This window comes from Neoarius graeffei, chromosome 9, assembly GCF_027579695.1.
Source record: "Neoarius graeffei isolate fNeoGra1 chromosome 9, fNeoGra1.pri, whole genome shotgun sequence".
NCBI lineage: Eukaryota > Metazoa > Chordata > Actinopteri > Siluriformes > Ariidae > Neoarius > Neoarius graeffei.
In genome coordinates, this window is record NC_083577.1 from 58,687,847 (window position 1) to 58,700,236 (window position 12,390).

The 12,390-nt window shown below is 38.6% G+C and overlaps 1 protein-coding gene across 2 annotated transcripts in view; it reads right to left on the minus strand.

Moving 5' to 3' along the window:
- The window catches only part of arl5a (ADP-ribosylation factor-like 5A), a 32,958-nt gene that overhangs the window by 4,240 nt on the left and 16,328 nt on the right, over window positions 1-12,390 (minus strand). For both annotated transcript variants that reach the window (XM_060929969.1, XM_060929970.1), the window contains exons 2-5: window positions 7,859-7,919; window positions 5,999-6,146; window positions 5,116-5,199; window positions 3,525-3,676 (exon numbers count right to left, since the gene is read on the minus strand). In XM_060929969.1, coding sequence (XP_060785952.1) covers window positions 3,525-3,676; window positions 5,116-5,199; window positions 5,999-6,146; window positions 7,859-7,919 — 445 coding nt within the window. The remainder of the gene's footprint in view (window positions 1-3,524; window positions 3,677-5,115; window positions 5,200-5,998; window positions 6,147-7,858; window positions 7,920-12,390) is intronic.

Below are 12,390 nucleotides of genomic sequence, written 5' to 3' on the forward strand. Positions count from 1 at the left end.
AAAAAAACTAAAAAATTTGAAGTCTGTGATTCGAATTCAGTAGCTTTCGGTCCATTAAACAACTGGGTGTCAGGGAAAATTCGTTTTATGACCTAAACTTGAAAAATCTGAAAGGCAGTCTACCTTTAACTGTTTAATATCAACAAACTCAAAAGGCTTCAGGTCAGTTTATTTGGTAATGAACCATTCCAACATATTAGACTTCCTCTAATCCTAGATTCAAAGCATTAAAGAGTTTAAATGTTAAATCTCCATTCTGACTGTGCAATTCTATGTATATAAAACCTGCTTGGTGACCATAATGCATCATATGGCAAGAAATTACTTAAATTTTTTTTTGTAATTAAGTCTAAATTACTAAATCATGAGATTAAACCCAAATGTAGGATGCAGTACATAAAGCATTTCAAGAATGTTTGCAAATTATGATAGTAAAGAAATTTACATGTTGCAGGAAAATGCGACACCAAGTACACGTGTAAAAATGCACAAATCAGGCAGGGAATACAGATCAAAATCATACCAACATGCCTGCTGACACACATTTGTAACAAACGCGTTTCCGTCATTATAGACCCTTTTTCAGCGTCACATGATCAAACAGTTGCGCACGCACCCTGGCAACAGAAGCAGTAAGCGTCCCAATTGATTCTGGGACAGACTAGCCTACTTATCAATCATTTAAACGTGGATATATACTGTTTTCAGCATCAACATGTCTGGTTGTTGCGTATACGGTTGTACGAATCGCTATTCCACCGGCGGACTAAAGTTTTATAGGATTCCTAAAGGATCACACCCATTTCAGAGCAACAGACGGCGGCTGTGGCTGCAGGCGATTAAACGTGTGGACTGGAATGAGGACATAAAAAAAATGCTCGTGTCTGTAGCGCCCACTTTATATCAGGTAAGGTTATCTATCTACTGATTTTACTAAAAGCCTTGTTTACATTAGTGATTACCTGCATGGTGTAGAATAATAATCAAAAGCAGCTTAAGTTGTTGGATAAACTGACGTTAGCTTTGGCCAGGCAATGGGACATTGCATTGCAACCAACAAAGTTGCAAGCTTAAGTTTGTTAACTTAGTTAGCAGCTATGGTTTTCGGAAACGTACCTCTGAACAGTTAGCTGCTATCCAAGACTCTACAACAGCAAATAGCTGCTAATAGGCTAGTGCTACTTACCCCGCCATACAGGTGCAATTCCCAGTCAGGACATAGTTTTCTTGATGGTTGATGATGACCTACGCTTGGTACATAGTGGTCTTGTGCCCTTGTCTCTGACTTGGTAGAACGTCTGACTTTAAAACACAAAATTCTGCGTCTATTTGATGGCACTGGACTTCCTGAACATGACCACAGACGACATACTCGTAAGCATCTAGTGATTTGTAGGCTCGTAATTTGTCCATGGTGTACACACTTGGTTTTTCAATTAAGTATGTATATATATATCCGGACACTTTCTAACATCGTCAACCCACTCACTGATAGAACACGGATCCGGGAGTCTAACACCATTTGCCAAAGTTAACTTAAGGTAACTTTCACGGTCTTTCGTTGATAATCCCCTTGCATAGCTTGACAGGCTGTTTAACTCTGCCATACTTCCGTTGCCACGCTGCGTGCGCAACCGTTCTAAGCCGATCTTTGTGTACAAACAGAAAAAGGGTCTACTGTATTTATTCTTAAATATAAAAATAATGGGAAAATACTGTACAGACAACATAGTAATTTCTCTGATCAAACACATCTAATCACCCTAATTAACAGAACTGTTGAATCATGTGAGTGAACAGAGTAAAATCATCATCCATAGTCGTCAACACTGGCCCTTTTTCTCTTTTTTTAAACCACATTTAACCTTTATTTAACCATATAAATCACTAAGAACATTCCCTTATTTACAGTGGTGGCTTGGCAAAAGACCAAAAAAGGGGGTTGCCCACAGCTAGGAGATAGGGTTGGGCGGTATTACGGTAAGAAGGTATCCCGAGGTATCCAAAAGTACCAACGGTATCGGTCTCATTACCGTCATTTAAAAAAAATATATAATATCTAAATAAATATGGAGTACATGAGGTCATAATATAAAATAATAAATTGAAGATCATCCCGAATAACTGTGTGATCGTATTTTCACTAATTCTATCAATTTCCTAAAGAAGTTCTCATCGCGTGCAGGGTTGTTTATGTCGTTACCATGGCAACCCTGCGTGACATTTGGAGTCTGACAGAAAGCTTCGCAAGAGACTGAGACCGGGGGTGTCATGGCTCAGATGGCTAAGGCACCGTACCATAAATCCGGGGACCTGGGTTCGATTCCGACCCGAGGTTATTTCCCGATCCCGTCTCTCTCTCTCTCTCTCTCTCCCCCGCTCATTTCCTGTCTCTCTATACTGTCCTATCTAAAAAAAAAAAAACCAAAAAAAAAAACTGAGACCACGGTTGAAAGATGGCAAGTCAAGATAACGAGTTAGTAGCAAAAAAAAAATAATAAAATACAACATCGGCAGTGTGGCAGTATTTTGGTTTCAAACCAAACGAAAAATCTAATATGTCCCCTAAGGCACACCATAGCCTGGGGTACTCCACTTCCACGAGATCTCTCCAATGAGTTGTGTTTTGAGTAGGTTACATGAGTAACAACAAGGTAAAATAATATAACATATGACATTTGGGATGTGGGTAATAAACGTTTGAAATGTCATCTACTGAAGAAACAGAAGAAAACATCGTAGCGTAAACTGTTTGGTTTCTGGTGGGAATTAGCAATGCGCTTGCTATCTTTGTTGGGTGTGTTAAACCGTATGGATTTAAGTGGAATAATTGTAAGGAGTTATGTGATGAAGACAACGTTTTAAGCAAGGTAAGGCCATTTGATTATTAATTTCCCCGCCATGGCATGACGTGGGCCCATATGATTTTGCCTTGTGCAGCTATCACGCATTTGAATTAGGTTCGCCTCATTTGCGCTGAAGAATATGGTTTATCGCGCAGTCTAAACGGACTTGGGTGTTGGTTGATTCTTTTTCTTTTTTTTATTTCCCATGCTTGAAAGGGTATGATCCTGCTCATCGTGTACTTTTTTTTTGATGGAGTAGGTGAAATAGTGCTGCAAATGGCGTTTCAACGCAGACGTGTAAACGACAGTTGAATGCTATTTTCAAGATGAAGGAAGAGTTGCGTGATGCTTTGAAATATCTCTTAATCCATTCATCAATGCACAAAATTCGCTTTGCTGCTTAATCCATACCACAATGCACACAATTCGCTATGCTGCTTTTAAATAGTACATTTGAGGCATAGGCACACGTTACACAGTAGGCTGAAACAAAATATTTTTTTCCTCGGTAATACCGTATACCCCGGGAAAACACAGACAGTTTAAAGGTATCAAAATTTGGATACCGCCCAACCCTACTAGGAGAGAGATTCAACGTTCCTCAAACTTGGCACAAACTTCAAAAGTAGACAGCTGCAAAAACTGGCTGTTAATGTGAAAAAACAAGTCTACTCTTACCCCTCCCCTGTGAGAGCACAGCAGGCCTGGATGTGCCACTGGTGGTCCTTAACAGAAGTAAGCTGTAGGCTCTGTGAGATTTCAGCCACCGTCATACAACCTTTCACATCCTGCTTGTTGGCAAACACCAGCAGACCAGCCTTTCTTAGGTCCTGGGAAATAAATTGAAAGCAAAAAAGTAGTTTTAAAAAGAATTTCCTTAACACGCTTTTGAAACTCATCACAAGTGATCACAATTTAGCACTCACATTCAAGCATCTTTACACAAATCTGAATGAAAGCAAATATATGTGGTGGCCTGGGAAACGTCTTTATGTGACAGACTTTCCTAAAGCTAGCCGCACACTACGCCGATCCACGCGGTACCGAACCGACCCATTTCAGAGCCGACTCCCGACAGGGCACGCACATATCCCCGACTAACTCACGACTGTTGACGAGTGCAGTCGCGATTGAAGCGACACCAAACGAGATTATGCGAACTAAGCATCATAAACATTCCGCTAAATATCACGTGACAACTTAAAAGCTTTGTGATTGGCTATTGGATATAGTTACTGTTAAATCCAACACTGGAAGATGCTACAGGCTGAATTACAAATGACACAACATGGAATATGTAGCGCACTATCTAGGCTGCATGAGCTATTATTTCCAACCTTAAATAGTGCACTTATATAGGGGAGTTAAAGCGATTTGGAATTCAGCCACACAACTTGAGCAGAGTGGCTTTCCAGCCCACTGTGTCTATGGATAAAGCTTCAGTCTATGGAATTACAGTATATACCTGCATTAGGTGCTACCAACACGTATTTCTCGCGCTAGAAATTGTGTTTAATGATGTCACGTGTTGTATGCGAAAGATATGATTGGCTATTGCTAGCGACTCTCGCCGATCAGTCTGGCTCCAGATTAGTTTTTCGAATCGGCTGTGAGATGAGTCGGTACCATCGAAAACTAGTCTTTACGCCTGACTCGCGACTTCAGTTGGCTCGGTACGCTGAAAATCGGCGTAGTGTGCGGCTAGCTTAAAAGTAAAATATGTTCCACTTTTGCATGAATCTCAACTAGAAGAGTCAAGTTGTAACATTTTACACTAATATCTTGTGCCCAAAAGCAAAAGACGACAGACATTTAAATTCTTAAAGATTCCACTCTGACTATAGTGAAAGACACTCTGTCTACCTCTACATGTGTAACCTAGGCTACTTATGGAAATACAACATTACTGCCAAATTTTTAATTCTTTAAAAAGTTTAGAATGGGAAAGGAATGATCAGTTTGATTATCACCATCATCCACTGTCTCATTACCTGAAGTAAAAGTCACATTTAAAACACAAGCCTCATTGTCATTTCTTCACTTGCCTGATCTCTGGTCATACCAACACTGGTGAAGGAATAATTGCTGATTAATTCAGTCAGTTCTGTTGGCTAAATTTCAATGTCTTATTGGGTCATTTACACATTTTAAAACTTATCTTCTGTTCTGATAAAGCTGCGACACGCGTCACAGCTGGGTCATGTGAAACATCAGCAAAAGCAGATGTGGTGTTGGTGTGCAGTAATTATTATGCCAATGTAGGACTCACCTCATGAGCTAGCATTCTGTAGAGCTCTTCTCTCGTCACAGAGATCCTTTCTCTGTCTGTGCTGTCCACCACAACGATCACAAACTGTAGAGCCAAGGGAATAGAACATTATTATACATACAGGCCACTTTTACTTGGGAATAAAAACATGTATTCTATTCCCTTCTAGTGGGTTTATTGATAGCATTGCCATCATATTGCTTATCCTATGTTTATGCCACTCTATCCAATGGAGAAGGAGCGTGCAATATCGTTACAATATTGCACGCTGTCAAGACAACACAATGTCACACGTTGGAGACATAAAACTTCTGCATTCGCGAGCAATAGTGACAATTTGTAAACAAATATGACTGCCAGGTTTGCTTCATTAAAGCCAGAAGATTTTGAGAGAATTTTGGCTGCCAGGGCGCTCCATTGTGCATAGCTGTCGATGTTGATTTTAAAAGTAACCAAGTAAATCACACAGGGAAAAACATCATCATATGGCTTGACTGCACTAGCATTGGCCTGCGCCAACACTACACTTGCTGGAAGGTGACTGGACTGCTGTGCTAACAGCACCAAGTCGCAGGTCAGCTAGCATAGGCCTTCAAGAATGCCGACATGAGTGTATAATAATAATAATAATAATAATAATAATAATAATAAATAAATAGCTTTTTTTAAAATGGTCCATCAGAGGTATTCCATTCAGCTAGCATGATATTGAACTCGTCTTCAACTCGTTCAGGATCACACTAGCTGAATGGAATATCCCCGATATACCACTCAAAGCCAGCCAATATTGTTTAATTATTTTTGTCTATACAGTACAATTGAGAGGAGTAAAACACTAGCACTCTGAATTTGCACAAAATGACAAGAAACCTGAACATCATACCTCTGTATTAGTGTAGTATGTATTCCATGAAGAACGCAGAGATTCCTGGCCTCCTATATCCCACATGAGGAAATGGGTGTTGTTCACCACAATCTCCTCTACATTGCTGCCTATTGTGGGTGAGGTGTGAACTACTTCATTCATAGAACTGAGGGCCAAACACACACCAGAAAAAATTATTAAAGCACTATTTATTTAGATCAATAAATACTGTTGGAAGTCATAACACAGTTTGGTTTAAATAAGGGAAAGGGGGGGGGGACCACACACCACGGCCATATGCCACAATAAAAGTGCTCAGTATCCATTACACAGGTCAGCTAACACTTCCATATTGGCATTCACTTCCTGTGAACTTTGGTATGAATGCCAGAAATGATCAAAATTGTTCACTGGTATTACATAAGGAGCACCAAGTTACATTCACAAAATTGTTCAGGAGAGAACATCTCTGGTACTAGAATATGCACAAAGGTTTCACATAAAACAAACCTTTAGCCACTCAGGCTTTCTTGTGACTGTGAAACTGCAACTGCTGGATTAAAAAGTATTAGTTACAGGGACATATTGCCTTATATTATATGGACACAAGTGTTTTACTGGGAAATATGCCACTCGTATTTTATACAAGCTACATCCGGGACATGGAGAACCAAAACCATGACAAATCTCTGTGTGTCACTCGTGAGGAAATCGATTAATTGTTTTGATAAATTTGGGTCCTTTTTGTTTGTGAATGCGTCTATATAATAAAAAAAAGGAGGAAAAAAACCATTAGTTTCATGGTTATCTGATATACCATGAAAAAAAAGCCAACCAATATTATTATTATACAGATATATTCCTTTTGGGTGTTGAACATGCGTTTCTTTTTCAAAATTCCCTCAAAATCTTCTGTATTTAACAAAGCAAACATGGCGGCCATGTTTGTTTACAAATTGCCACAATCGCTCGCTAGCGCAGAAGTTTTACATTTCCAGCATGTCTCTTTTCCGGTTTTTCTCTTGTAAATGTGTGAAAATCTAATGACATTTTGGTAGCCTTTCGGGTGCTCGATGCATCTCTCTTTCCTGACAAACAAAGAAATGCTTCTGCGCATGCACAGCAGAAAACTCTCTCACTGGATATTTGCATCAGCTCTGACGTGTGACATCATGCGCTCGACAACATGCAATATCGTAAACCATATTCAACGCTCATTCTCCATTGGGTAGAGTTGCGTAATACACATAGGATAAGCGATATGCTAACAATATTGCACACTATCGAACCAAATGAACGAAACCTGCTAGAAGAGAATAAAATACATGTTTTTATTCCATGGAAAAAGTTCACTCTGATGATGTCACTCCCAGTGTTTTCCCACTGACTAGATATGCGTTGTCAAAATTGCGAACCAATTCAAAATTTATTTTTTTAATTAACTGTGTGTGTGTGTGTGTGTGTGTGTGTGTGTGTGTGTGTCTCCATATAATATAAAGAACATTACATGGTGGTGCAGAGATATGAAGTTTACCTTTTCGTGTTGAAAAGTACATCACTCGTTTGCTTTGCTCACTCATGATATACCCATTCACCACTTGAAGATAAAATTCATATCTACGTACAACTGTGAAATATCCTCTAGTTATAACCACAGGAATTAACAGGCTCTAGGATTCCAGAGAAGGGGAAAACATGAACAATAAGTTTAATAATAAATACATTTCACTTCAGTGGAATTTTTTTTAATCATACTTACTATACATTAAATTTTTATTCTTGAGCTTAAATTACTTGAAATAAGAAAAAAAGTTTATTAACTGTTAGAATAATATAATTTAGCAATAATCTGAAAGCAAAATAAACGTTTGTACTCACAACTGATAAAGGATTGTTGTCTTTCCTGCATTGTCCAGTCCAACAATGATGACTTTATGCTCTAAATGACAAAACAAAATATGGTTACAATCAGTTAATTTTCACCACAATAATAAGACTAAAACATAGACACTATCACATAACTGATACCACAAAAAAAAGCCTAAGGTGGAGAAATATGCTCACATCAGTGTTCATTCGTAACAATTTACTGTACGACTGATGTTAAGAAACAAATTAAAAAAAAAAAATCATACACTCAAGCACATTGCTTAACAAACCATGTGTTCACTGATATTACATTAAGTGCAGATAAATTATGAGTTTTGTTTCCAAGGGTGGACAAATCAAATATTTAATAACTAAGCAGCCAACAAACAAGTACAGGCCAATTTGTATTTACTGTCAACTACGCATGCGCAAGATAGCCATCATGTGCGTCCTGTGGTTATTTGATCTTGACCGAACAGCCTGGACATGAAAACTGCATGTCCTGAGTGTCTGGGCAAGTTGTTTCAAATATCACACACACAAATGACAGCAAATGTAATGGTCATTTAGAACATGCGTAAATAAATAAAATTTCACACATTTTAGTTTAAAAAAAAAAAAAAAAGTTTTGCTTGCAGACTATCATATCTGTTTTATACAGTTAATTAGAAAATAATATTAAATGATTAAGTGAAGAGATACAAGGTTAAGGGTAGTCTGATTCTCAATATCTGATTAGTCACTGAGCCTGTGCTATGAAAGTGAGGTTCTCAATTTGGGTTCTCGTCTTACTTTTTTGAAAAGCAGTTGAACTGAACAATGCTTATGGAATTTACTGCACATATCTGAAGACAGAATCCACAACTTGAGGCATTACAAATTCAGCAGATGCTAAGGCTAAGATACTGTTTCTCAAAGAGTGGTCCGCGGACCACCAGTGGTGTACGAGTGACCCCTGGTGGTCCGCGAGTTGATGTCGTAAAATATCACGTTTTATCAGTGTTTCTCAAATCGCCTATGTGACTCCAGAAGCAAAAGTTCTGAGTAGCACAGATGAGTTGTTTTCTATATTGAATAAAGTCCTATGTAAATTTAAATAGTAGCCTATTATTTGAAATATGTCTGACATTAAGCAAGCCAACAGTTTTGTGACACTACCTATAGCTACGTCAGTTTAGGTTACACCATCAAGGTCACCTCTGAACGTGGAGCGAATGTGACGAAACTATGAGTAACCGAGTTAGACTTGGCATCAAACTGTCAAAAATATGATGGATCGGTGGCTGAAGATTGGGTCAGTCAAAAGAAAAGCACAAGAAACATCTGACACAAACAAGGACAAAAAGCAAAAAAAAAAAAAAAAAAAAAAGACATCATGATTCATTGTTTGAGAAAAAGCAGAGCAACCGGATCAATGTGGCCCCCAACATAAGATTAAAACTGTCCAGTTTGGAGCCAGACGTTCCTTCACTGATGTATCAGAATAAGCAGCACCATTCTTCTCATTAAGAGGACGACAACGAGTGTGTTGGGTATACTATTTGTAAAACTGTCATTTCATTAGTGTGCAATTTGTAATATACTGTTGAAGTAGGCTTATTGTTTTTTGTTCGGGCTATTTAAAGTGCATATTCTGGACCAATTTCGTGTTTTTGGGTTTTTTTTTTATATGAAAAGTATGTCCCTTTACACACTCATCCAGAAGGGTAATTTTGCACAAGGCCATCTGTCTACAGCAGAAAAAAATAAAACACGTCTGGAAAAATCCCAAGGGAGTCTGGAGCAGATTCGTGACGTCACCTGCAGAAGCGCCAGCAGGCTGCGCGAGCTTTGCGCAGTCTCAGTGCACAGCCTGTGTAGACCAAGCGCTCCCATTTCTCTCTCATTGTCCGGTCTTTTGGGAAACGATGAGTACTAATCCCATCATGATTGGTGTTGCTACACCCTCCTACGATACATCTGTTAAACATTTTAATAATTACATGATAACGTTGAAGAAATTTGCAGAAAACCACCAGGTCGTTTTCTCATAAACAAACCAGTGCTGACGTAGGATTCAGAGGGAGGCGTCCCGCACGCGACGTCACGAAAAATCAATGTTTCCCGGGAAATCCAAATGCCAAATTTTTTCAGAGGTGGACCAATTCACCTCAAATGACTTGATTTCAACTGAATTTTCCTGGTATTGCGCAAGGTAAAAAAAATTGCACAAAATGCGACAAAATATTTGACCAAAGTTTTAATATAAAATAGGAGAATTACATTGATCTTGCTCCTGAATTTACCCATGATATGCATTTTATGGGGTTAGGTCAGGGGTGGGCAATTATTTTTTCCATGGGGCCACACAAAATTGTGGCGGGCCGGACCAAAAGGCTGAACTAAATTCTGCATTAGAGGGAGGCGTCTCATGCGGGACGCCTCCCTCTGAATCCTATGTCAGCACTGGTTTGTTTATGAGAAAACGACCTGGTGGTTTTCTGCAAATTTCTGCAAATATTAATTGTATTTCTTTATATAAAGCAGTGTTTTTACAAGCTGCTAAGACTGGTAAGAGTCTGGAAAAAACGAGGTTGCCTTACAAAAAAAAGTCATTTATTCAATCAAATTTCCCAAAACAATGGTTAGCAAAATATGAACGTTTGTACCATTTTTTTTCAGTCACATTCACCCCAAAACACAAAGACATCACAATATTGTCTTTCTACTCCAAATATCAAGCAAGATACATCATATTATAACGACGGCCACATTTGTAGTCTAATCACCTCATTTGGTGTTTTTCGGATCTGCTCTCCGCAAACTAAACACACAGCTTTATCTCTGATTTCAGTAAATAAATATTTAGCAGTCCATGTTTTGTTGAAAGCCCTGCATTCGGCATCTACCTTTCTTCTTTTTGGGGGTTAAAGTCTTCTTGTGACCTGCTCGCAACAACGTCGATTCGGTGTAGGTATCAGATCTACAGATCGGCTCGGGCTCCAGTGCCTGCTGGTGACGTCACACTGTGATTGGCTGGACCGTTTGAAGGATGACGTACAAGTTTGTGGTTGGTCTGGACAAATTACGGAAGTAGTTATCGCGGGATTAGGTTTCGTGGGATTTCATGTCGCGCGCATTGCATTTTTGTTGAACACAACTTCAAAATAAAAGCAATGCACATTCAGTCCATGCATGAGGTAAAATTAGAAAATACGTTTATTTTGTAATTTCTAATTAACCTTACACGGGCCGGTCAGAATGAACCAAAGGGCCGGATGCGGCCCGCGGGCCGTAAAATGCCCATGTCTGGGTTAGGTGGGCCACAAATTTTTTTTTTAATGGACAAAATGGTCCTTGGTCTGAAAAAAAAAAAGTTTGAGAAACACTGGGCTAAGACATCACTCCCTTTCTCAAGCATACATTCACACTTTCAATTTGTCACACAGCTGTGAATATGGAACAAACCAAACCACTTTCCTTGGTTAAACAGTCAAAATGTCAAGCTGCTCTGCTAACAAACCTAAGCCATGTGCACAGAACAATCCTGAAACAACCATCAGGCAGAGCAGCAAAATGCTCATGACACTCAAATCATGACAAATTATTACAAAACTGGGCCTTGTAAATGTACTGGATCGAGCAGTGTGTGTTTTGGATTTCCCACAATTTGAATGAGGAAAGGTGACGTATCATTACAATGGAAAAATAACACAGTACCACACCCATTATAATATTTTAAACACGCAAGTACATTACATGTCCCTTTGAATACATGCTTTGCTCCTACGGTAGCTGCAGATGACATACAGTAAGTCAAAAGTTTGTACACCCCTACTCATTCATAGATTTTTCTGCATTTTGACTTTTCTACATCGGAAAACAATACTGAAGACATCAAAACTATGAAAACCATATGGAGCATGTGGAATTGTGAGATAAAAAGATTAAAATGTGTTTCATAGTTTAGATTCTTCAAAGTAGCCACTGTTTACCTTGATGACGCTTTACACACTATTGGCATCATCTTAACCAGCTTCATGAAGTAGTCACCTGGAATGCTTTTCAATTAACAGATGTGCCTCGTCAAAAGGTAATTAGTGCAATTTCTTGTCTTCATAATGTTTGAGATCATCAAACAGTAAATAATAAATAAAAAAACCCCACAGTAAACAGCCCTATTCCACAACTGTAGTAATCCATATTATGTCAAGAACTGCTCAACTAAGTAAAGAGAAACGACATTCATCATTACTTTAAGACATGACATGTATTAATTTATAAGAATAAAGAAAACCATCGAATTGCTGTAGAGGGCATGTCCAAAGTTTTAACTGGTACTGTATTAAATAAAGAGACAGTAATTATAGACTAAGAAAGACAGCAGAAAGAGCAGCTAAAAATACCTTAGTTATGCTTACAAAGGAATGTTCATAACACATTGTACCTGAGGGAGTAAAACAGGCACAACTGCTATATGCTCTGGCATCAATGCAGAATTGCAAGGAAAAACTTTTCAGGAGTGTTTTTAGCCCGGTTTCATCAAAAGCCATTTTTAAATG